Here is a 25,075-nt window from a genome sequence, read left to right as displayed (position 1 = left end):
AATCCTGCTTTTTAATCACAGTTTTCATGCATCTTGGCATGTTCTCCTCCACCAGTCTTACACACTGCTTTTGAAGAACTTTATGCCACTCCTGGTGCAAAAATTCAAGCAGTTGAGTTTTGTTTGATGGATTGTGATCATCCATCGTTCTCTTGATTATATTCCAGAGGTTTATAAATTTGGTAAAATCAAAGAAACTTATTTTTTTTTCCAGAGCTGTATCATCACCAAACACACTAAAACATTTATATCTTAGCAAGTTTTACCCATCTTGGATTAACTGTTAAAACAGTCACTTCAGGAAACATATTGAGGCAATTGAAGCCTATCAACCAGTTCGATATGCTAAAGTACTTGATTAGCTGTTTGTATTTTAAGTATATGGGGAAATTACACTAGTTGTTCATAAATATCCTAAGAGGTATGACCCATAAAGATCACAAATGACATAACCACAATGCCATTTACAAAAAACACACCACAAAGTTTAAACAAAGCCATTTTTTAAAACAGTTTTTGAGTTGAATCCTGATAATAAAGTTAAAAAGAAGCAGAATAAGCAAATATGTTTAAAATACAGTAAATAATCTGCAAAGGACAAAAATTCAGAACAAATATTTTACTTGTACAATACAATATTCCCAGGTTAGAGTCAAAGTCCCCGGAACTGACTAAACATTGATGTCTGGCATAATGTAGGCAAACATTAAGAGGGAAAAAAAAGAATAAAGCCAATCTGTGGAATTCCCCTGAGAGACACCATTCAGACAGAAGGAGAGCTCTTGCCTGTGCCTGAAAGAGGGAGGAGAAAATACTGGAATTGTCAACCTTTTATGGCTTTTATGGCTGCAGTGCTGAAAGAAATAACCATTTTTAGGCAGTGTGAGTGAGAGGAGGGGGGCAAGTCTGCTGTTGAAGGGATTTTTGAATGTGAGAGGATTCAAAGAGGAATACTCAGAATGTCCAGGATGTTTTGTTAGAATCTCTATTGTGTGACGAGTCTCCAGATGACTGAAATAAAAAGTACAGTGTAAAGTCTAGAAATGGGAACTCTTACGTTAATGGATTCAGACTCTAAACATTCATGTCACTTGTTTAGTCACTCACAACTCAACTTGGACTTGAGACGTTTTAGCCAATAAATGTCCTATAAACTGATGAAATATATATTGCATGCAGTCACTTTTGTGGGTAGTGCAATGAATGGATGCCAGTGTATCAGGGTGCTCCCATGTCTGTGTTACCCTCTGGCTCTTTCCTTTCAGTTAGGCTGTCATATTATACAAGCATATTGTCATATGCTCCATTAATCTCCAAAAGTACTTCCATCTCTCAGAATGTATCAATATATACATGTAAATAAAAAAGGTTACAGTGGAAACCCCAAACATGTTTGATTAGGGGAAGTAGGCAGAGTCCTTTGACCACATGTATTCTTGGTTTTCTGAAAACTTCAGTTCCCTGGTGGTAAAGCAAACTCACCCAGTGGCTTGGAACGGACATATATATTTAAATAGTAAACATTCACACATCAGACAGACAGTTGGTGATTTACAATGCAGGGAAATATGTAACCCAGTGTCTCCGGAGCTCAGATATCATGTGGCCTGATGTCAGCAAGAAGCTCTTGAAAGACAGCACACCAAAACGTGTTTATTTCCAGTATTTCGACTCAAGTAAGGGTCCTACACACACATACACAAACATTGTGACACCCCCCTTACGAGAGTAGAGGCTGTTTGTGTGTTGTTCTCGTGTTTACACAACACAGTAAGCTGGGAAGATGAGGGGCCAGATAGATGAAGGGGGCTTCTCCACCACCCCCTCTCTGAGGCTCAGAGATAGGGGCCCATAGGTGAGATATGGAAAACAGATTCTGCAGATAAGACTCATGCAGGCCCTGCGTTAGATTCATAAAGCACAGTTGGTTGGGGGGAGGAGAACCACATAGTTGTTTTATTGGCTAAATCACTCAATTCCTGTCTAAATAAAGTGACCTTGGGTGTACACCCAACAAGGGGGGGTACATGCACGACTGGAGTCCAGCTGAATTTGGTAGGTCCCAGTCCATTTATGATGCATACTGTAAACAAACACTGTGCTTAAAAGGAGTGTAGTGTTTTGAGATCTGTTGTTCTAGAACATCTAAAAATAAAGCAGGCTAAAGTCTCAGCTCAAGCTTCAATATAGTGCAGTGTGCTGGGTCCTGCAGGACCACCCAACCAAGAGTGTGTAACCCTTAGAATTTAGTCTTATCAGTGTGAATTGATGCACATTCAATTTATACAATTCCTCAAATGTAATTGGAATTAGCTAGAAATGACTTATTAATAAACAAGAAAAGTGAATTTCTCAAATTCTAGGCTGTTCCTATATAGTTGCAATAGTATACCAGGTGGTTGGCTTGTTGCTTTGTGTTGTGAAATGGTTGCTAGATGGTTGCTATGGTGATGTTAAGTGGTTTCTAGGTGGTTGCTATGGTGTTGCTAAGTGGTTGCTATGGTATATGGTTCTAGCGGAATAAAAATGTACACAAATGTAGTTTTAACTAATACTAATTCATTGAATAGCATTTTTGTATAAAAAAAACAAACATCAGAGGAGATTTTGCAGTGCATACACACTGTGGAAGATCTCAGACCTTAATCACAAATCCCCAGCTTTAGGGCTGGGGAAGATGATCTTAATGCTAACGCACTTGGGCCATCTCACACAGTGGAGCCAGGCATGAGCTCAGGAAATCTCTGGATTAGAGAGGTGAACAATACACTACATGGGAAACAGTTCCAATGGGATGGATGCCAGTGCTTCTTTAGTACTTCTTAGTTACAAACATCGCTGTGCTATATGTCATCTGTGATGAATGAGACTGAACATAAAAGGGGCTCATAAGATAGAAAACACAGAAAAAGAGACTGATATAATCCAGAAAAACACTAACATCCTGACCAGCCCATATTCTTAAACCTAACAGGACACAACAATGAGCTTATCACACACACACACACACACACACATATAAGTAAAAACACACACTCACAAAAACGCACTACACTCTATATTGATATGCCACATGTCATCAGAGAGAGAGAGGCAAATTCAGCCCTGCAGCACAGCAGCTAGACTCGTGCCCAAAAGACAGTGACACTTTAAAGCATCTTTGATGAGGTAAACTGTGTTTCTGTGCACACACACATATATGCTTTGTCACCGTAATTAAACGTAGACTCTGTTGTTGGAAGCTAACCAAAATGGCCCATATTCAGTTGCTAGCTAAGGTAAGTTTGCTTAGCTGAGCTAAATTGTCTAAATACACGGACAGTGTTTCTGCTGCTGCTGCTGCTGCTGCTGTTGTTCTGCAGGCCGTGGTGTTAATGAGGAGGAGAAGGGAGTGAAATGAGAGCGGGAGTATGGACGGATGAGATAAGAGCAGTGGAATAGAGCCATGGGTCAGCTCTCTAAGAGTAAATGAAGAAGAGATAAAGAGAGAACCAAGAACTGAGGCCAAAAACTGCCGGAAGTCCTACCATCCGCACGCAGCTCGAGCCTGAGTAGGGGAGCGCTGGCCAGAGGAGGATGTGTATACTGGAACAATGCAGTTTAAATAAACCCTGCTTAGGGCTATGAGCAGGGTAATGGTTTACTATGTGTGGAGGGTGTATTGTGAACTGTATTGGGGTGGGTGAGGACTGTGTGTCCTCAGACTGTGTTGTTTACACTCAGAAAGGAAAGTGAACTAAAGCGGAGTGTATAACCACCATTTAGACTTAATTTTCTCTGCTTTCCAACAGAGCCAGCATGTATCAAACACACAGTAACCACATCCTAACAGGCCATTCTTATCCCTCTTAGTGCCAGCTGACCTCACAGCCTTCAGCACGCAAACCGCCCTGCTGTGCCCCTTCCGGCCTCAGAGACATGCAGCATCTGTGCAGCGACAAGCACATAAACCATAAACTACACTCACAGCAAACAAACCTGTGTTTTAAATAAGCTTTAATAGATGAGCGTATTAGCTCTGTTGTCTTTGTCAGTTTGCCACGTCTCAGTAAACCAGTATAATGAAAATGTGGGTTAAATTTGGGTTAGCTTAAAGAAACACTACCACTATTCATGCCTGGATGACTGAGAGCCATGGCCCTTCAGATTTAGGTATTTTGGGGAGTGTTAGGATCATTATCCTGCTGTAAAAGCCATTCTTCGTCTATTTTTTTTATACAGGCGATGTTTGCTTGCTGAATTTGCTGATGTTTGACTGAACACTTCCACCAGTAAAATGTTCTTCATGCTACTGGCTGCAGCACAAGCTCAAAACATTGCCGAAAATCTGTCCACCCCATACTTAACAGTTGATGATGTGTTCTTTTCATTAAATTCAAACATATCTTTAGTAATTGCTAACTGAGCTCAAAAGGTTGCATTTATCTAAATCAGTCTAGAGCAGGGGTCACCAAGGTGGTGCCCGCAAAGACCTTATGAGTAGCCCGCAGGCCTATTCTAAAAATAGCACTAATTATTAATAATAACATATAATTAAAAGTAAATTGAGCAAATTTGTGATTTCACAAGTGTGTATCAAACTGGTAGCCCTTTGCATTATTTGCTACCCAAGAAGTAGCTCTCAGATTCAAAATGGTTGGTGACCCCCTTGTCTAGAGAACTAAGCATATACAAATGTGAGTTCCTACCTCAATGAAGAATTTTTTGCATTAGCATTTGCTTTCTGAGCTAGCAGTATGTGGGACCCTAACATAGCAATCTGCTGCCTGCCTTTTTCGTAGCCTCCTGCTTTGGTAGCTGCTTAAAGGTGTTCATGGCTACTAATTATTGGGACAGGTTGACTGTTGCTTAGATTCTAATCAGCAGAAATTTACCTGAACACACTTCACTTCATGACAACCACGGCCATCGGCGCAGATATATTCCGAAACTTTGTCGCTATTTAAATGACACAGGTGCAAGTGGTTAAAATAGATTGCTGGTGAGCAATAAGCATCAGAACACGCCTTCCCTGAGTAGGGCTGCACAATATATCTTTTAGGCATCGTCATTGCGATGTGCGCATGCACAGTAGTCTCATCGCAGTATGTATGGTGCCATTTAAGAAAATTAAATCAAACACACGTCATGTTGCAATGTTTTGATTCTTGACACAAGAAGTAGATACACAGCGCTGTCTCTGTGTCTGTGTGAGTGACAGGCTGCTGCTGCCTGAGCGAGAACCGCAGGGGGAGTTGGAGTGCGTGGGTAGGGGATCAGGAGTAAACACAATGTAACCGCATGGCCTCCATCTACATGATTGGGCACATGCTTGTAAAAGCATGTGTTGAAAGCTGTCACCTCAGTCCAGCACAGTTTTGCAGTGCAGATATTTCCAGTTACAGCTGAATTCACGCTTTTAATCCCAGACAAATGCTCTTATTTACCTTTTAAAAAGCCATTTAAATGCCTGATTAAAGAGCTGATTACTGTTGTTTTGCTGTTTTTTCTTGTGGTTTGAGAGCTCTGCGATGACCCTCTGCGCTCTTGATCGGTCCGGATGTGAGACAGAACATGGGTGGGGACGGGGCTGGTGATGTTATGGGCCTTGCATTGTGTAATATCGTGATATATATCAGCGAAAAAAGTAACATTTGCAAAGTATTTTTTTTCTAATATTGTGCAGCCCCAGCCCTGAGCGTTTGTAAAGCTTTAAAACTTGCATCACCTTCATACAATGACTATAAACAAGCCATGGCGTTTACATAAAGAGGTTACATTATTGTGAATGAACCAAAAAGCTCTCCACACTGCCAGGGAAGCAAGCTCATTAATTCAGCACAAACAACAGTTGTGTAAGAACACACACAACAACCCAGGCAGAAGCAGACAGCAGCCACACTGGCCTGCCTGTTCCTGGAAACATGGCTCCTACCACTCAGGTGTGAAAGAGCTCCAGCAAACGAGTCAGTAATTCTGACCAGTAAGCCCTCAGCTCTCCATTCCCACGCCTTCCATACATTCATCTACTATACATACTCAACATACGGAGCAAAGATCACGTTCAGACAGATAAGACCATCAACCCCACCCTGTAGGCCTACACCTCTCTGAAATGAAAGGTGTACAGGGTGGAAGAAACTGAATGGGTAATAAGCGCAGCAATATCACACCTCCGTCAGTCAGTGAGTGAGTGAGTGAGTGAGTGAGTGTGAGTCAGAAGACGAGAGGTGGATGGCAATAAAGAGCTGTGCTCGTGCTCAGTGAGGATCAAAGAGCACAGCTTTTGGACAGTTTGCTGGAAAGAGCTGAAGAATTCTGGACCAATTATTCTGCATTTACACTCTGCTGCTCAGCAGGAGGATTACATTGAGAGCTGGGCATTTATCAGAGCTTCAGAATCACACAGAAACAGCAGAACCACCTCTATACACACATTACTGCACACTTAATACACTGGCCATTAAGAGTTATACTGAAACCAATGAATGGTAGCAGTATTCACAGTGAATCAGTCTGTGACATACCAATCACAGCAGCTCGATTCCTGGGAAGCTGAGATAATGAGTCACACATTTACTGTGTGTAGCACACATTCTTTTGACTTCTTTTGCAATGTATGACAGAGTAATATTTACCAGTTTCAGTGCTCATATAAATTACAGACACGCATAACATGTACTAGAACCAAACCTTCAGTTTCATAACAATATGAATTTTTAATAAACGCACATACTAAAAATGATCTAAATCCAGAAAGTATAGATGAGATGATCAGATTGATTGATATGTATCTCTATTTGTGTCAATAGAAAATGAGTAAAATGAACATTGTTGTTTTATTCTAGAAACTAACATTTCTCACATTCGAAATAAAAATATTGTAGAGAATGAGAAATGGGGGAAATAACAAAAAGATGCAGAGCTTTCAGACCTCAAATAATGCAAAGAAAACAAGTTCATAAAGTTTTAAGAGTTCAGAAATCAATGTTTGGTGGAATTACTCTGCTTTTTAACACAGTTCACAGTTTTTATCCATCTTGGCATGTTCTCCTCCACCAGTCTTACACACTGCTTTTGGAGAAAATTTATACCATCCTGGTGCAAAGATTTAAGCAGTTCAGCTTGGTTTGATGGCTTGTGATCATCCATCTTCGTCTTGTTTATATTCAAGAGATTTTCATTTTATGAATCTTGAGTCTTACACACTGCTTTTGGATAACTTTGTCACTCCTGGTGCAAAAATTCAAGCAGTTCAATTTGGTCTTCCTCTTGATTATGTTCCAGAGTTTTTTTTTTCAATTTGGTAAAATCAAAGAAACTCATAATTTTTAGGGGTTCTCTTATTCTTTTTTTCAGAGCTGTATGTGTGGGGTCTCCTATATTGAATGTGGATGTGTTAAATGTTGTTGTTTCAAATGGACAGTTATAGCCAGAAGCTGCTCATCATGATGAGCTGTGTAGATTATGTCCTGTGCTTCAACAAAAAGATCAAATTCACTTTGGAGGGTCTTTTTTTTTTTTTGTTCTGGTGGGGAAAGCCTAACATCTCTGGAAATGGCTCACTCGTGGTGAGGATTGATGCAAACACATCAACAAACAAAAAAATCCTGTTATTGTGTATTAATAAGTTTTATTTAAACTTAAGTTTTTAATTATGAGTATTTTTGTCTTTTTTCCATTATCAGAGATCAGAGCCTGTTCTTGTGTGACTGGAAATAACTGTGTGGCTGTGTTGAAAAAAAGACCTTCAAGTGAATAGACATTTCTCTAATGACTGGAACTGGCTGATTTCAAGTTGGTATGTACTTACAATAAATAGATAACATACAGCAAATATTAAAAGATTTAATGTTCTTGTTATGGCTGATGCTGGAGTGGGATTAGGCTGGTTTTCTATAGACATAGCTCACAGCGGTAGCGAGGGGCTCATGTAAAGACACACACATGGGGCAGGACTGTGTAAATGTAATGCACACACACTAATTCAGGGGGTTTGCACTGTCCACTGTCCATACCATCAGTTCAGTGACAGCGAGAGAGAGAGAGAGAGAGAAGGGAAAGGAGGGAGAGAGAAAGTTGAGGAATGCATGTCTTTCCACCTTCACTCTCAGTAAGCTCCTGTGGTCTACAACACACACTCTAAAGAACTAAACAATGCCCCCCTGCTCCATGGTGCCATTATTAAAGGCAAGAGCATGCAGTGTGATTCACTGTTTGGAGGAAGAGGAAAGGTGTGTGTGTGTGTGTGTGTGTGAGCATAGTTTAGTCTTACCATAAATTGCAGTTTTCTTTGTAGGTCGCCCCTGAATGGAACCTGTGGCCGTTTCTTTCACAAATACCTGGAACCAAGAGACAGCAATTTACAGTGAATCAGACTGAAGTACACACACTAATTACCACCACACCTGTCCGATTCACAGGAAACTAAAACAGTGAGTCACACATTTTTCTTATATTCGTGTAGAAATATCTCCAGCCAGTGTCTATAACTCTTATCTACCACAGTAAAAGAAAATAAAACAATATCAGTAAGAATATTCTGGAAATCACTATTCACAGCTCTGGAAAAATTAAGAGACCACTTCAGTTTCTGAATCAGTTTCTCTTGTTTTGCTATTTATAGGTTTATGCTTGAGTAAAATGAACATTGTTGTTTTATTCTATAAACTACAAACAACATTTGTCCCAAATTCCTAATAAAAATATTGTAATTTAGAGCATTTATTCACAGAAAATGAGAAATGGCTGAAATAACAAAAAAAGATGCAGAGCTTTCAGACCTCAAATAATGCAACGAAAACAAGTTCATATTCATAAAGTTTAAGGAGTTTGGAAATCAATATTTGGTGGAATAACCCTGTTTTTTAATCACAGTTTTCATGCATCTTGGCATGTTCTCCTCCACTAGTCTTACACACTGCTTTGTGCCTTTACCCCTGGTGCAAAAATTCAATTTGGTAAAATCAAAGAAACTCATTATTTTTAAGTGGTCTCTTCTTTTTTCCAGAGCTGTAAATGGTATGCTACCATGTCCAGAGTTATTTGAATCTTGCCTTTTATTACTCATGATGTATCTTTATGTATTCTTTTGTTTATCTAGTTGCATGTATCAGCTAACGTTGCAGGTAACAGATGAATTTATAAAATTGGAGGCAGTTCAGGCACTTTGTTAGTAATGTAGTACACTGTTCTTGCCATTTAAATCGATTTAAGTCTTCACTACAATTTATTCACTCACTGTCTCTGGGAACACGAGTCCACTACTGTATGGCACCCCTACACACAGGGCTGACGGGGTTAACAGAACCACTTGTTTGACATCTAAAGTCTGAAACTCCCCTGAGCCTCAGAAATCTGGTGCTGGAATGTTGGCTTGGGTCTCCTTTATTTTTTCCTTTATCCTACTCTACACTCCTCAACTGTAGGAGTCAGTAATGATCGTCATCACTACTCCCACTGACACTGCAGTGAGAGTAATTAGCTCTGTTATTAACTCTGAGCGCTTATAAACTGATGAAACTGTATTACCTAAGGAGTTAGTAATTACATGTGAGATATTGTCCTTAAATGTACTATAAGACACATTACAAATGAATAATAATAAATTATAACAGAATATTTACACACTTACAGCAGGCAGTTGCTAGGCTGTTGTTAAGCGGTTGTTTTATTCCATGTGGTGTCTATAATGTTGCTAGCTGTTAGCTGTGATAGAGGTATGTGGTTAGTAAGTGGTTGATAGGTGGTTGTTTTAATTTCACAATTGGTTGCCATATTGTTGCTATATGGTAGCTACGATATCCGGTTTGTTGCTATGTTGTTACAATGTGGTTGCTTGGGTGATTGTATGTGATTAGTATTGGCATATCCTATGGTGGCATCTGTGATGTTGCTAGGTGGTTGATAGAGTTCTGCTAATGGTTGCTATGATATACTAGGTTGTTGCTGTGGTGTTGCTAATAGGAATAAAAACAACAAAAACAATAAAAAGTCACCTTAGCCTGTGTCTGTCTCTTGTGTTTTTTTCCTCTTTTGGTTCTATGTGCTTCTGCTCTCTGTTTTCCTGTTTCATGTTTCCAGCCATGTGCTTTTTTAAGCACATAGCCTTGTTCTGTTTTTGTCCTGTCTCGGCCCTAGCCCCGCCCTAGCCATTTGTGTTGTCACCTTGTGTCTTGTTTGTAACCCCGCCCCCTTGTTTACCGGTCCCAGGTGTTTCTTACCCTCCTTGTGTATTTAAGCCCCTCTGTTTCAGTATCTTCAGTGTTTTGATTGTTTTTTGTTCTGGTCTTAGTTATTTAGTTTCCTAGTTTAGTTTTTTGTGTATTTTGCAGTTCCGCTGTTTTTTTTCCATTTGTGCTTTAGTGTTTCTTATTTTGGTAAATAAATATATACCTGCTATTACATCCATCCTCTCAGCCTTTCCTGCGTGACAATAATAATAATAAAAATTGCTGGCTCGCAATTAGCAGCCTGGTTTTGGTAGAGTCTTTGGTTATAGTGTATAGGAAGCATGTTGAGTGTGTGTGTGTGTCCATGCATGTATTGTTATGAAGCTGGATGGCTGTAGGCTGCAGCACACCTGTGGACGTGACTGCCCCTCCTTCAGCAAACAGCCGCCTGGTCCAGCACGCGCATGCATACCTGCTCTGATCCCTGCCGGCCTTTTCCTGCCCCAGCTCACCCCCCAAACCACCACCCACACTCTCACTCTCTCTCTCGCTCTCTCTTTTCGCTGCATTACACAAATTCTTTCTGCTGACCTCCATTCATCCCTCCCTCCATCCTGCCCCCGGTCTGCCTGTGTTCATAAAAACTCCACTGTTCTCTGCTCATTCTCAGGTAAAGCCCAGCACTTTTTACACCTCCCAGCCCGAGCGCTCGCACTACAATAGAGGCCCTGCAGAAAAACACACGGGCTAAAGGAATGTGTGTGACCAGATTACAGTTCAGCTGTTTCAGTGGAGTAATGTACAGAGCTACTGAGATACAGAGCTATTGGTGTGACTGCCTTTTCATTTATATGACTGAAGGTCAGGGGAGAAGAGATTCTGATCTTACACTATATGAACTACAGTATTGAGACACATCAGATGAATCAGTGAATCAGTGAGCCATTCTTTCATTGATGTTTATAATAAAGGCAGACTGGATGTGTAGTGGATAACAAGTGAAAGACTGGGGTTTGATTTGCCTGATTCACATTACACAACTTTTAAAGTGGTCAGGTTGTGCTTTAAACACGAGTCTATCAGTTGTTGTGGCTTTCAAACTTAATTTCACCTTAGAAAATCACTGAGTCTTCTGGCTGCTCTCTAAAGACATTTTTTTTAAATAAAAAAGTTGCTAGCAATGCCATACAGAAGATACATTGCCGACTGGTCCAGGTATTAAACCTGCTAGGTGTTTGCCAGGTATTGGCTGATTGGGACCACTCAGCTTAAGCTTTACGATGGTTTTTAATCAGATTACACTACATGCATGAGTGAGCACAGAGTGATTACCAATTTGCCTCCAAGCTCCAAGTTTTTTTGTGTACAAAAACAGTTGCAACTTAAAAAAACTGAATACAATTATGTAATTGAGAAAGACTATCACTACATTCACTTCTGTTACTGTATAACTGCAAGTCATTCTGTATAATATCATTGTGTTGTGTAGTGGATAACTACACTGCCTTAATTCCTGCTATTGTAGATGATGTGATCGGTGGACCTAGGTCTCTGGCCTCTGACTCAACTCAAATCTCTGCTCACTCTGAGCTCCATCATTCATTTCATGTTGGATTGATTTCCAGGAAAACTCACAATAGTGACTATTCGAGCGGCCATAGGTCATAGTAAAGGTTTACGTCAGAGAACCTGCTTTACTAGAATGTCTGTGGACATGTTGTTCAGTGCAGTGAGAAATCTGAAAGAGTTTAGAAAAGAATAGCCTCCAGTTTAGAGTTTCACACTGATTCTACTAAGGATTGAGCTTTTACTGCCTTAGGAAACAATGAAGTCTGGTTTTGACTAATTTATACTAATTTGTCTAAAATGTAATGTATTGGTTTCAAACATTACACAAGCGATGTGTAATGTAAACTCCACAAATAAATTACGCTGAACGAGATTTGAAAAAGAAAGATAGTAACAGTTTCTACAGGGATACATTCTTAAAAGTCTCATTCTGCTAAAATTCACTTTTTCTGGTTCTTTGTGAAATACTATAGGTCTGTCTGAGTTGTAAATGTGTGCTGCATATGAAACTGTTTCTCCGCCTCCACTGTCTGCAGTAGCTAGTAAAAGAAAATCCTCGGAAATACGAGTTGATCAGAGAGAGGTTAGGGTGTCTACTTCAACCAGTGAAATCATGGCCTTGTAGTCACTGGTTGACGGCTAAAAACAGCTCACATGGCATTCATTCATACTAGAGACCACAAATAGACATTTTAAAATTGAATTTTAAAATGATGGAATGAAACCTTTAAAAAAATATACATGCTTTAGATGGTCCTTTGAGTGATGTCATAGATGAAGCAGCATTATTTTTCGAGTACAGAGTACAGAGCTTTTGGACATATGATTTAAACAATATGATTAAAAGTTAATGGAGTAATTCCAATTTACCCGTGTACGGAGGGGGCACTCCCAGACAGTGGCCCCAGAAATCCGGGCAGCAGTCAGAAATGGTGCGATTGCAGAAGAGGTCACAGTAGCAAATGGTGTCCAGGTAAGGCACGGTGCACTGGTCATTCCGGCCCTCGCAGCAGCCTCCTCTCCGCTCGCAGTACGAGCCGTAAGGGTCCCTGATGCCCCCCACGTGCAGCGGGCTGGCCAGCTCCCTCCTGCTCCGGAGCAGAGTTCCTGCCGCCGTACTTCCCTCCACCAGCAGGAGGAGCACTGCACCGACCGCCAGCATCAGCCTCATCATCTCTCGCCTGTCAGAGACAAATCAATACACCAACATGATTAAGTACGGCCATTTTGGAAGATCAGATTAGACCACTTATTCCTCGTCATGCTTGTCCTGCTGTGCTCAAACATGAAATTGAGTCACGCGAGTAGATCTGATTTAAAATGTAAGGAGAACATGATTTGTCCAAGTGAAGGACAGAGACAGGGTCAGACTTCACGTCTAATTAATGGTAACAACTGTGATAATGTAATATATTTACAGTAATTCATGTGATAATAATACACAGATTTGATGTTAATAAAAATCGTGCTGATCGTGCTGACACGTATACTGTGCAGACAGGCCCTATCCAGACAGGATTAGTTTCTCAGGGGGTCCTGGGGTAATTTTTTCTTTTATGGGTGGGGGGTCCTCTGTAATTTTATTACCGTCCAGAACAACCTTGTACGTGATTTTTTTCAGATGTCCCCTGAGAAAATTACAGGCTGAATTATCTACTGTTTTTCGTTGAACTCCGTCGTCCTCCGGTAATTTTAGTCCCTTCCAGACGCACATTTCTGAGTTTCGTCACCTCACGTTTAATAAAATAGCTATTTATCCAGTGCAATTACACTTTGGGCATGTGTTTCCATAGAGATCCATGTAAACACAACACCGAGTGGAAATGGAGGAGCTACTGAATGCAATGTCATGTGACCAAGAAAGCAAATAAAAAACAAAAAACACTCACTTGTCCTCCTGTTTTTTCAATTGCAGTCCAGATGCAAGAGCTTTATCACTAAGTAGAAGTGTTTTTTTATTTTACAGACGTCCCTGAGAGAAACTAATTCTGTCTGGATAGGGCTATAGAAGGCATTACCACCCACAGTGGACAGAGCAGTGCATGGTAATCATTGTTATTGGTGATGTCTGGTTAGAATTGTCTTTGATAAGCGACTCTGACAGAAATCATATTCATATTCAACACAGGAAGCCCCACATTATATATCCTGCAGCTCAGTGGAGAGTTTTAGATAAAGTTATATTTTTTGTGTTTATCAGGCCTTGAATAGACCTGTATAAAGTGATTCAGAACTATGGAGATTCATTTCTGTCTGAGCGCCCAAGAGCGTCTGAGCTCTACTCTCTCAGCCAAAATCCAGAACATAAACAGACATAATAAACACAGGTTCATCACTGCGTCATTTTAATAACGCAGCCTGGTTTCAAATGCACAAATGCCACAGCGAATATAAAGGGTGAGCTAGACACTGAGGCATCAAATAAACAGTCATTAGTCCTGTTCTGCATTTTTATTTGTCAGGTTGCTCATCAGTTTATGTCTGTATCCACTTTTCATTTGGACTGTATGTAGCCTAAGCTTTTAGAAATAGGTGCAATAAATGCTTCTTCGAGCAGAACAATACTAAAGACTGTAGATGTGTAAATGTGGGAAAAAAAATTTAAAGGCCTGAATAAGCATTTACTTATTATATGGAAACATGGAACTAATACTAATGCTACGTGGAAATAGTACACTATGGATAAAAAGTATTGGGATACCCACACATTTACTGCTTCTTCTGAAATTGAGGGTTTAAAAACAGTTTATCCTACTTTTGTTGGAGTAACTTAGTGAGATCAGAATTGGGGAGTGTGATATGATTCACAATTACATAAATGCTAGAAACAAAGTCTGTATGTGTCCAACCCTACATATTAATATTCTAGACTTCATAGAGAAGCAAAGTATTTGTATGACAGTTTCCATGTGATGTTATTTAGATGGCTGTGTGGAGTGATATCAGTATCAGCAAAAAAGGTTGTAGTTTTGGTATCAGGGATAAAAAAAGTGGTATTGTGCCACCCCTGGTCAATGCCTGGCATTAGGCGAGTCCTGTCCCATTAGAAGGGGTGTTCACAAAGGTGTGGACATTTAGTGTATCTATGGACTGAAGTCTCTCTGAGCTCCATCTTTTAATTGCTGTTGAATTTAGGCAAGATTGCTCATGGTGTTCCATTCATCTCTGTAAAATGCTTTTACTGAGAGTCACTCTGGGTGAGATTGTTGTGTTGCATAGCGGATAACTACACTACCTTGATTCTTGCTAGCCTGATGTTGATCTCTCTGGACTCAATTAATACACTGCCCTGCCAATTTGTGTTATATTGTTTTTCCAGGAAACTAACAATAGTGTCCAGTCACATGTGGTTTTCTTCACGGTTTCGTCACATAACCTGCTTTACTAGAATGTATGAGGACTTGTTGTTCAGAGTGGTGGAAACTTTGAAGTAGTTTAGAACAGAATGGCCTCCAGTTTAGTGTTTCACACTGATTCTGCCAAGTTTCAAGCTTTCCCCTTCCTCAAGAAACAGTGTTATTTATTCATAGACACAGTGAACACAGATGCAATACTGTGTCCACTGTAGCACCCCCGAAAGTTTCCACCATAACTGCACTTGCTGTTTTGTATCAATTTCACTATTACATTCCCTCCTCTATTTTTATATGTGATCTTTAAACCCATTTTGGGAAGGCGAGCCTAACCTGCATTATATCATTTTTTAAAATGATTGCTGTTTCCTTCTCACAGCGCACAGCTTTGACAGAACTGACCAAACAAGATGGATTAGACCATAAAACACTGCAATAAAACAGCAAGAGGCCCAGAAAGGGGAATGATTGGTCATTGATCTAAATAAGGCATGAAAGTGCACAGTAGCTGACGTGAGGAGGGGCAGCCTGCCATTATCAACACGACAAAGCCTAAAGTTATCAGTGTAGCGGAAGCAGTCCCTTCCTGCTGTCAAACCCAAACAGCTACCCACGCCACAAAAAGTAACGAAACTTCGAGACATGACAACTCTCAAACTGCTCTCAAAATCTATAAAACACAGAAATCCAATTTATTAATCCATGCCCATCCATATCCATCTCAAAACTTATAAACCAGTAAGAACCTGTAGAGAACCCTGTTTAGAGTCAGTACATACTGACATGTTAAAATAACTGATTTTCCAGTTTCAATTCTGCTCCACTGATCCGGAATATATTGCTGTATTTAATAGAAACAAGGCAACTGGAAACAACAACAGATTTTCCATTATTCTCTCATTAGCTAAACTCTAAACATCATGCCCAATCTAAACGCCTATAAGAACCTGTAGAACACCCTGTCTAGTACATTACTAATGTACTAAAAGCACTAATTTTCCAGTTCCAATTCTGCTGCAGTGATCCAGGTTATACTGCTGTAATTAATAGAAACTGGAAGGCAAAAACAACAACCGATTTTCCTTTATTCTCTCATTAGCTAAACTCTAATCATCATGCCCAATCTAAACGCCTATAAGTTCATCCGCGTCAGAGACAACATCATTAGTGAGGACAGGATGCTGGTGATCACCACCCCACTCCACCTCATTCCATCTAATTTCCATCATCATCTTCCATATATAGGATGGAGCACCATCATTCTAGAAAACACATTTCAGTTCCACTGCTCCACAGCTCAATGCTGAGGAGCTACTTTTTTAACTCTAACTTTTCTAGCCCATAGTTGTTTCATGTTTATCTGCTTGTTATCAGCGAGTCCTATTCTATTGGCGGTGCTTCTCTACCAAGCCTAGACTGTAGCTGTGTATGTGTGTGTATGCATTTGCACAGCTGTGCTATCATTGGGTGTAATGTGAAGTATAGGTGAGTGCATTCATGTTACCAAGGAGTGCCCACAACATTTTAACAAAAGATGTATGGGCTATATGATGCTCCTCTAGCACACGCTTGGCATTAGGCACAGTGCCAATATGTTCATCTTTATCTGCTCCAGAGACAACATCATTAGTGAGGTCAGGATGTTGGATGATTAACACCCCACCTCATCCCCAACTTTCTAATCCACCCAACCTGTATGTATAGGATGGAGAATCATAGCTTAGTTCTGGGGGCTTTGATGCCAAAGTGTTCATGTTTATCTGCTGCTAGTCCTAATCTATTGGCATTACTTTACTCTACAGGGTCTAATCAAGTTGTATATGTGTGTGTATTTGCACATCTGTGTCAGAATCAGTAAAGGGTGTGCCTTAAAGGTCTTGTTTCATCATTTCATGGTTTCTTGTATAATTGAATACTTTATGAGATGTTTTTTGGGAAAAAGGTGCCATGAATGCTAATTTAAGTGTTTACATCAGTCCGGGGACTTTTCCTGATTTAGTTGTTTTTCTGTCTATTTTCTTTTATTAGCTTTTATTGGGGGTAGAAGATAGTGCTGGGCGATTTTCACGATTAATTTAATAATTAATCAGAATTTTCACGCAAACACCCAGTGGGATAAAGCATACATTTCTAAAAACTGCAGCGTCGACACTCTCCAGTGAGGATCCTTGATTAAAGGTGAAAAACAATAATCTCTCCTTCAAAGTTTCTTCCGTGACTCATTTAGTGCATCATTTTCCAATTTTCAGTCACAAATCTGCGTTCCGAAGTACAATCCAGTGTCCGTCAGCGTATGAGTTTGTCCATGGTGTGTGTGCATGGGGCCAGCGCGTGATATGAACGCATGGGCTTTTTAAACATTGTTTTGAATCATTGACTCATTCAATGAGTCGACTCAACCCAAAGCCTCTGAACACCAAACACGGCCAATTACCCAACCCACTCATTAGGACTCCCCCATCACTAGTGATGCCCCAACACCAGGAGGGTAAAGACTGCCTCCTCTGATACATGTGAAGTCAGCCACCACCTCTTTTTAAACTGCTGCTGATGCATATTGCAGCGAGTAGCATCACAGCGCTCTTATAGGAAAGCACAGCGACTAGGTTCTGATACATCAGCTCACAGACGCCTTTTGCTGCTCGACATCACCCTTTGGAGTGATGAGAAGAGAGAGTGCCGTCTACCCACCCAGAGAGAGCAAGGCCAATTGTGCTCTCTCAGGGCTCCGGCAGCTGATGGCAAGCTACATGAACAGGATTTGAACTGGCGATCTCCTGATCATTGTGGTGTGGAGCACCTTAGTCCGCTGGACCACTCAAACCCCCCCAAAATTAAACCTTTAAATAATTGAAAACATTCATTTAAATGGGTGTCCACAAATCTTTGTTAATCAATGGAAATGCTGATTAGGGCTATCAACATGCTCAGTTCTCTGCAGTAGCTTTATTAAGGCATTACAGCATGGCCAGTCTGCTCTATGGGATGTACTAGGCTCTGTTTAGGGTCTGTTTGGGCTCTGTTTGGGCTATTGTACAGTCTCCTCTTAACCTCTGGTTGTTAGGAGTTCGGACCACCGCTGTTCACTTTCCCTCTTTCCCCCCGGCCTGGAAACAATGGTTAAGGGCTGCACGTTATTGCTTTTAAAGCACCTGCTGTTCTCTCAGGTTACCAACAAAGACTCCTTACAAAGACAAGAGGGGCAGTGAGTGACTTAATTAGTGTCATTAATTATCTAATTATTTCACCAGCCCGGCATCCAGCAAACACAATAGGTGTTCTGCTCACAACTCTGAGAGGAGCTCCAGAGAGAAAAGTCCATTGCTGTTCATTTTTCTGCATGACTGTGCCTTTAGGAGGCCAGCACAGTACTCTCGCGCTCTCTCGCTCTCTGGTTCTGTTCTCTTTCTCTCCCCCTCTCTCTCTCATTCTCTTTTACTCATTCTTCTCTCTCTGTATTCATTTGTCTATAGATAGATATATTAATGACTTGTACATTTAATCAGTGCAGGGTGTAATGTAGGGTGAAATAAGGGTGATTGGGACATAAGGTCAATTAGGACAGTTAATTTATGCTAGGCTTTTTTTGCACAAAGGGAAAAAAACATTGTTGCTGAGCCCTAGATATGAAACCACAGTATAAAAATCAACATCTTCAGTATTAAAGAAATCCTTTGTTTAGCTATTTTGTTCCATTAATTACCCCTAATTCACACTATGTATAAAGAGTAAGTTAACATGTTTATAGTGTAAGTTAGGTATATACAGTACCAGTCAAAAGTTTGGTCACACATTCTCGTTAATATTTGTTCTTTATCAGTATTGTTTGCTACATTGTGGATTTATATTAAAGACCTAAAAAATGTGAAGTAACACGTGCAGTTTGATAGAAGACAAAAGAATGTTAGACCTTGACATAAAACTCAATTGGGACGAGTCGGAGCGCAGAGTAAAGGAAAAGCAGTTAACAAGAGCTCAGCACCTCTAGAACGCCTTTAAGAGCTATTTTTAAAGAATCTAAAGTATAAAACATATTTTGGTTGAAATTTTTAAAGCATAAAAAGAATGAGCAGGTGAACCAATTCTTTTGATAATTCATATAATGTACATCTTCTCTCCTTCTCTTCATTCCTTTCTATTCTCTTTTTTTCCTCACTGTCTATTTCTGCATTCTCACTCTCTTTGTTCAGTTTAGTTCTGTCTCTTTCCATCCCCTCCTTTCTCTCCTCCCATCTTGTATTGTATTTCTTCTCATTCTTTTCTCTCTTCTCTTCACTTCATCTCACTGTACCCTTCTCTTTCTTCCCTTTTCCCTCCCTCTGTTCTCTCTCTTTCTCTGTATGTCTCCCCTCTATCTCTCTGTTTAGGGTTTAATTCACTTCTCTCTATCTCTCTAGACTGTTGAATTAAAGTCACCGGGGGATATACACAGTTTATCATCTCTTCAGTTTGTGAACAGGATCATTAATCCTATCAGAAGCCGTGGACCCTATAGGAGGGGTTTATGATGAACCCAGTGACCCCAGTACTGGGACAGTTAACGCTGGACTGGAAGCTGCCCACTGATATTTCTGGGACTGTAAAGAACTGAAGACTGAGCACTGGATGTAGAGTGAGGCTTCATTAGACTGTATATCATTTGCTAATCATTACAGTGGTAGTATTTATTCTAATATTGATATCAAAGGGTACTGCAATAATCAATTAAACCTTATAAATAATGTTGAAAAATTGCTTATTGAGCTCCTCAGTTGCTGACAATAACTGACAGGTGTGTTTCTCAGTAGATAAATAAATTTCCATGATCTAACATTCAAAATACTGGGTGGTGTACACCAGCACTGTTTGGTCCTCACATTTATTTTTACATTTATGGCATTTAGCTGATTCTCTTATCCAGAGCGACTTACAAGGTTATTTCTATTACAGAGTTGGGCCAATTTAGTGTTAGGAGTCTTACCCAGGGACTCTTATTAGTGTAGCACAGTAAAGTCACCCAGACCAGGAACTCAACCCCAGTCTCCCACATGATGTGGTAGCACACAAGCAGGCGGTCGTGTTATCCACTGCTCCACACCACCCACACTATGGTCTAACAGAACTCTCATGTAGAAACAAGTAATGTACAAACTAAACATGAGCTCAATTAAAGTTCCTCACAGATGGAAATGTTTCTAAAGGTTGATGCAGACATTTATTTGTGATTGTGTCTCTTTTAATAAACTCGTCACACAGTGTACGGGATGTACAGTTTGGTGCTGCTTCAAGGAGTCTGTCGTACTTTTCAAGGCGACCATCATTTGGCTAAAAGCCACATGGCTGACCCATTAGTGACCGGAGCACAGCTGCTCCCGGTCCAAAGTAAGCCACTGACCCGTGATCAAATCCCCTCACACCAGCGGGCCAGATGGGCGAGACACTGGCTGATATTATAGCCCCTAATCACCTCACGAGGGGTCTGTCTGCTGAACACTCTGATCACTATACTGACACACCACATCAGAGTGAAAGCGTCACTCCAAATACACCACAAAAATACTGTCTGACATTCAGTAGCTAAAGATAACATCCTTACTGTCACACAAAAATGTTGCAGTAGAATGGAAAAGCATTTAAAATGTTAAAAACTTTGTTCATGACTGTTGTGGAACATTTCTGTTGGTCTATTAATCATAACATTTGGAGAAATTTGGTAAAGTATAACTGTCAGTTTTGGATATTATAAAAAAAATATATAATTTTCTCATTTAGCATTAGCAAAAAATACATTATCTTGATCTTTTCTATCATTTTGACGCTTAAGATAATAAACAATATTTTGCATTATTCAAAAATGTGTTTATAAAAGTCTGTACTTTGTACAAGCCTGCACTTCTTAAAGAATAATATATATTAATGAGCATTAAACAGCATTTTTAAGGAATTTTTTCTTTCCTATAAACAAACATTTAACATTAAAATCGGAAGTACAAATCAAATAGCTGTATGTTTAAACCATGTGGCCCACCAGATTTCCATAAGCTTTTATAATGGGTATTTAAATGTAATGTGCGCACACTGACAACAATAAGTAAAGGTGTTTTGATTGTGTTTTTTCCACAGTGATTAGCATACTCAATAACTTCAGCTCATGAATTAACACAGCAAATAAAATATTGTCATAGACGATATATTGTATGTGGCACAATGTTAATAAGACTGAGGCATTTAAACCACATTAGTGCAAGACTACCAGAAGTAAAAAGTAAATAATTGAATTACTCTAATTTAAATATCCACTCAAATATCTTATATCTGAATTTCTAAAGCTGAAGTATGTAATCTAAATAACCACTTCTTCTGCTGTTTCTAGAGAGTTCTGCTTATGTAATGACTTAACAGCACAGCAGTCTCCTCCCCACAGGCATTTCTAATATCACCCATATCACACATGCTTGTTTATGCTGCCAAAGGAAACTGTAAAGCTGAGTTGAGTGTACTGTATTTTCTGAATGTATGGTTTCAGATGATCATTCAGAATGTCCTTTTATTACCTATTACTACCAATCACAGTGAGACACCATCAGAGGTGCAAATCAAACATTTTCATTTAAACCCTGTAATTTAGTGAATTTGTGTTTACTGCAAATCATATGTCTCAGTAAGAACAGTAAACATCCTACAAATGTGTTTCAAGTGTGATTCAATAAAAAAACAACTTCCAGTGGAAGTCAATGTTAAATGTAATGTAGGAGATTTTTGTTCATCGATCATAAAAAATATGAAGGACAGCTCCTGTCTTCAAATTATATAGAAAATCAAAAATTGTTAAAATTTAGATTTTTTTTTCTTTGCACAGTCACAAAATTCTCTTTGTGCTGTACATTATGACTTTACAACAAAGTAAATACATCTAAAAAAATAACCCCAAAAAACATTATTTAATGAAAAAAAATAATTAAATGTATTTTGGTACAGCCCCTTTATTTATTCTGATATAACACAATTATTTTTACATGCAAAATTGGCAAAACATTTAAGTTTGAAACAAACTGCCTGAAACATTTGTGGGCCTGTATATTTATCTTATTTAGTAAATATCTTCTGTCTCACAAACATATTCATTTTAAATCATGTTTGATAATATTTAAATAAGTACCTATGGTAGATCTTCTTTATAATTTATTGTGTCAGAATCTGATCATAAATGGAGCAATAGAGTTGCTCCAAAATAACTTTTTTACATTTTTTTTTTACATTCCACTGAAAGTAAGGAATGTTTGTTTTTCTTCTCATGTAAAGTTACCATTCTGAAGATACAAAGCTACCAAATGTATAATAAATACTAAAATGATGGTCTTGTCAATTATCCTATCAAACATTAAGTTGCAGCATGGGTCAGGAAAAAGCAATGCTCATTTTCCCCATTGCACTACCACCACCATGTGTGACATTCAGCATGATGGTGATTCTTATTATATAATGTTTTGTATAGTGTTAGTTTATATCGTCTCATTTTTTAATCATCGTTTTATGTTTTCAAACTGTTCAATCTGATTTGCTGAGGACAGAAGGTTAGAAAAGTTAGAATGGTTAGGAAGGTGAAGTTGGTGTGTGTTACGTGTAGTAGCTCACCTGTGTGTAGTGATAGTAATGGGTAAAGGGGTTTGTGCACAAACTCAAACACAACTGTAAAGATCAGATTGAGACAATACTCCTACCTTATTTCAGTCTGAAAAAATCCTCCTTCTGTTTTAATCCAAAGGTGAAGTGCGTACACAGGTTAAACTCTGCAGCCCAGCACTCTCGCAGACACAGGACTGTGTGAGTTTCCCTTCCTTTCAGCCAGTCTCTGCCCTCTGCCTCACACACTCACTGCCAGGCTCTTTATAAAGTCACGGTGAGAGGACAAGCCCTCCACCCTAAACCCTCCTCCTTTCACTCTCTCCCTCTCTCCCTCTCCCTCTCTCTCTCTCTTTCTCTCTCTCTCTCTCTCTCTCTCTCTCTCTCTCTCACATACACATACACATACACATAAACTCACTGACCACTCCTGCCTCATAGTGTAACTTCAGAACTCATGCATGCCCTATTGCACTCTCTCTCTCTCTCTCTCTTTCTGTGAGTAGGGCTCGCTCAGCGCCTGGTGGTCAGACCCATTACTGCAGTGGTGTAAAAGCCACAGTGCAGTGTAATAGTGTGGAGAGCAGTTGTAGAAAATCAGACAGAACACACACTGAGGAATAGCTGTTCTTTGAGCTGGTCATGGTCAACAAATCAATAACCAAATCCTTATTCACTGACGGAGCGGCCAGCAGATGTGGGATGAAGCGAGATGAGCAAGTAATCACTCATATGTACACAGTAGACCAATAGAAAACTCAAGGGGGGTCAGGGGATTTAAAGGACTGGGGTGAGGGGGACTAGGGGGGGTTCTGTTTGAAACTGTACTGATGCTTACTCACGACCACATGAACAAAAGCCTTTTCAGAGACGTGTCATCCGACATTGATCCATCTTCACCTAGATATCTTCTCTATTACCAAACATCTTTAAACCAAACGATCTGTTCTATTTTGTAACACAGCAATAATCTTGAAAAAACTTTGAAACACTATGGAACACAGTGTACAACAATGTACAACCTATTACAAATATAACCATTAATCTACTTACAGCTCTGGAAAAAAATAAAAGAGCACTTAAAAATGATAAGTTTCTTTGATTTTACCAAATTGAAAACCTCTGGAATATAATCAAGAGGAAGATAAATAATAACAAGCCATCAAACCAGGCTGAACCGCTTGATTTTTGCACCAGAAGTGGCATAAAGTTCTCAAAAAGCAGTGTGTAAGACTGGTGGAGGAGAACATGCCAAAATGCATGAAAACTCTGATTAAAAACCAGGGTTATTCCACCAAATATTGATTTCTGCAAATAAATGCTCTAAATGACTATATTTTTATTTAGAATTTGGGAGAAATGTTGTCTGTAGTTTATAGAGTAAAACAACAATGTTCATTTTACTCAAACATATACCTGTAAATAGCAAAATCAGAGAAACTGATTCAGAAATGAAGTGATCCCTTGTTTTTTTCTACAGCTGTATACTGACTTGAATCTAGCTGGGGCTCAAATCAAGCCTTGTATGAACAGTTCTTTTCCAGTATTTACCTTAAAAGCCACTTTATGATTATTTTACTAAATACTATCCCATGACTTTTGGCAGTGTATAAGACAAGGAAAAATGACAGGTCCCTAGAAACCTATTAGGCTTCTTGGTTGTCAAACTTTTGCAGCAAATTAATCAAAGGCCAGAGACCAAAACTCTCTGTAACAGGAGATCAGTCTTTCAGATTGTGGTACTTTTCTACACTGTTTATAAAATTTATGGTTTACGCTGTTTGCTGCAAGTCACGTAGGACCTGAAGCAGCAAAACACATCCACGTCATCATTCTACCACCACCATGTTTACTACAATTTACTCTTTTTTTTTTCTTTCAACTCATCAGATTCTCACATTCTCATCACACTATTTCGATAAGCTTGAGCGTCATCAAGGTTTATGTCAGCAAATAAGCCTTTACAATTCTCTTGTTTAGGACCGGTTTGGAATTGCAACTTTTACACTGATACATTTTTTTTTATTTAAATCAATCACTGATGGTGGAATCATGAACACTGACCTTTATCATATGAAGACTGTGGGACTGGACACTTCTGGAAAGATTCAGAACTGTTCCAAGTTTCCTCCATTTGTAGACAATGAGTCTCACTGTGGTTCTCTTTTACACTTTTTTCTATCTGAAATAATTTAATCTGGAATTTCTGTTAATCACTTGTAGCTTGTTGAGTGTTGTGATGTTTAGGTTCAGCAGGTCAGGCAGTAATCACACCTGGAGCTGGGTAAATTAATTAATCACAGTTATTAACTGCATTTATATAAATATTTTTAAAGAGTGCAGTAAACAATTACCCCACAAATTAATAATTTAAATTTTAATAAATTTCTCAGTTGTTCT

At 39.3% G+C, this 25,075-nt stretch overlaps 1 protein-coding gene across 1 annotated transcript in view; it reads right to left on the bottom strand.

Annotated features, from left to right (window-relative positions):
* Window positions 1-22,953, bottom strand: part of tinagl1 (tubulointerstitial nephritis antigen-like 1) — a 46,990-nt gene extending 24,037 nt beyond the window's left edge. The window contains exons 1-3 of the mRNA XM_022683242.2: window positions 22,774-22,953; window positions 12,591-12,901; window positions 8,255-8,321 (exon numbers count right to left, since the gene is read on the bottom strand). Coding sequence (XP_022538963.1) covers window positions 8,255-8,321; window positions 12,591-12,894 — 371 coding nt within the window. The 5' untranslated portion in view covers window positions 12,895-12,901; window positions 22,774-22,953. The remainder of the gene's footprint in view (window positions 1-8,254; window positions 8,322-12,590; window positions 12,902-22,773) is intronic.
* Window positions 22,954-25,075: the final 2,122 nt, after the last annotated feature.

The sequence above is a fragment of the Astyanax mexicanus genome, chromosome 3 (genome assembly GCF_023375975.1).
Source record: "Astyanax mexicanus isolate ESR-SI-001 chromosome 3, AstMex3_surface, whole genome shotgun sequence".
In the NCBI taxonomy this organism is placed as follows: domain Eukaryota; kingdom Metazoa; phylum Chordata; class Actinopteri; order Characiformes; family Acestrorhamphidae; genus Astyanax; species Astyanax mexicanus.
Note: the sequence above shows the minus strand (reverse complement) of the source record. Positions and strands in the feature narration are given on the sequence as shown.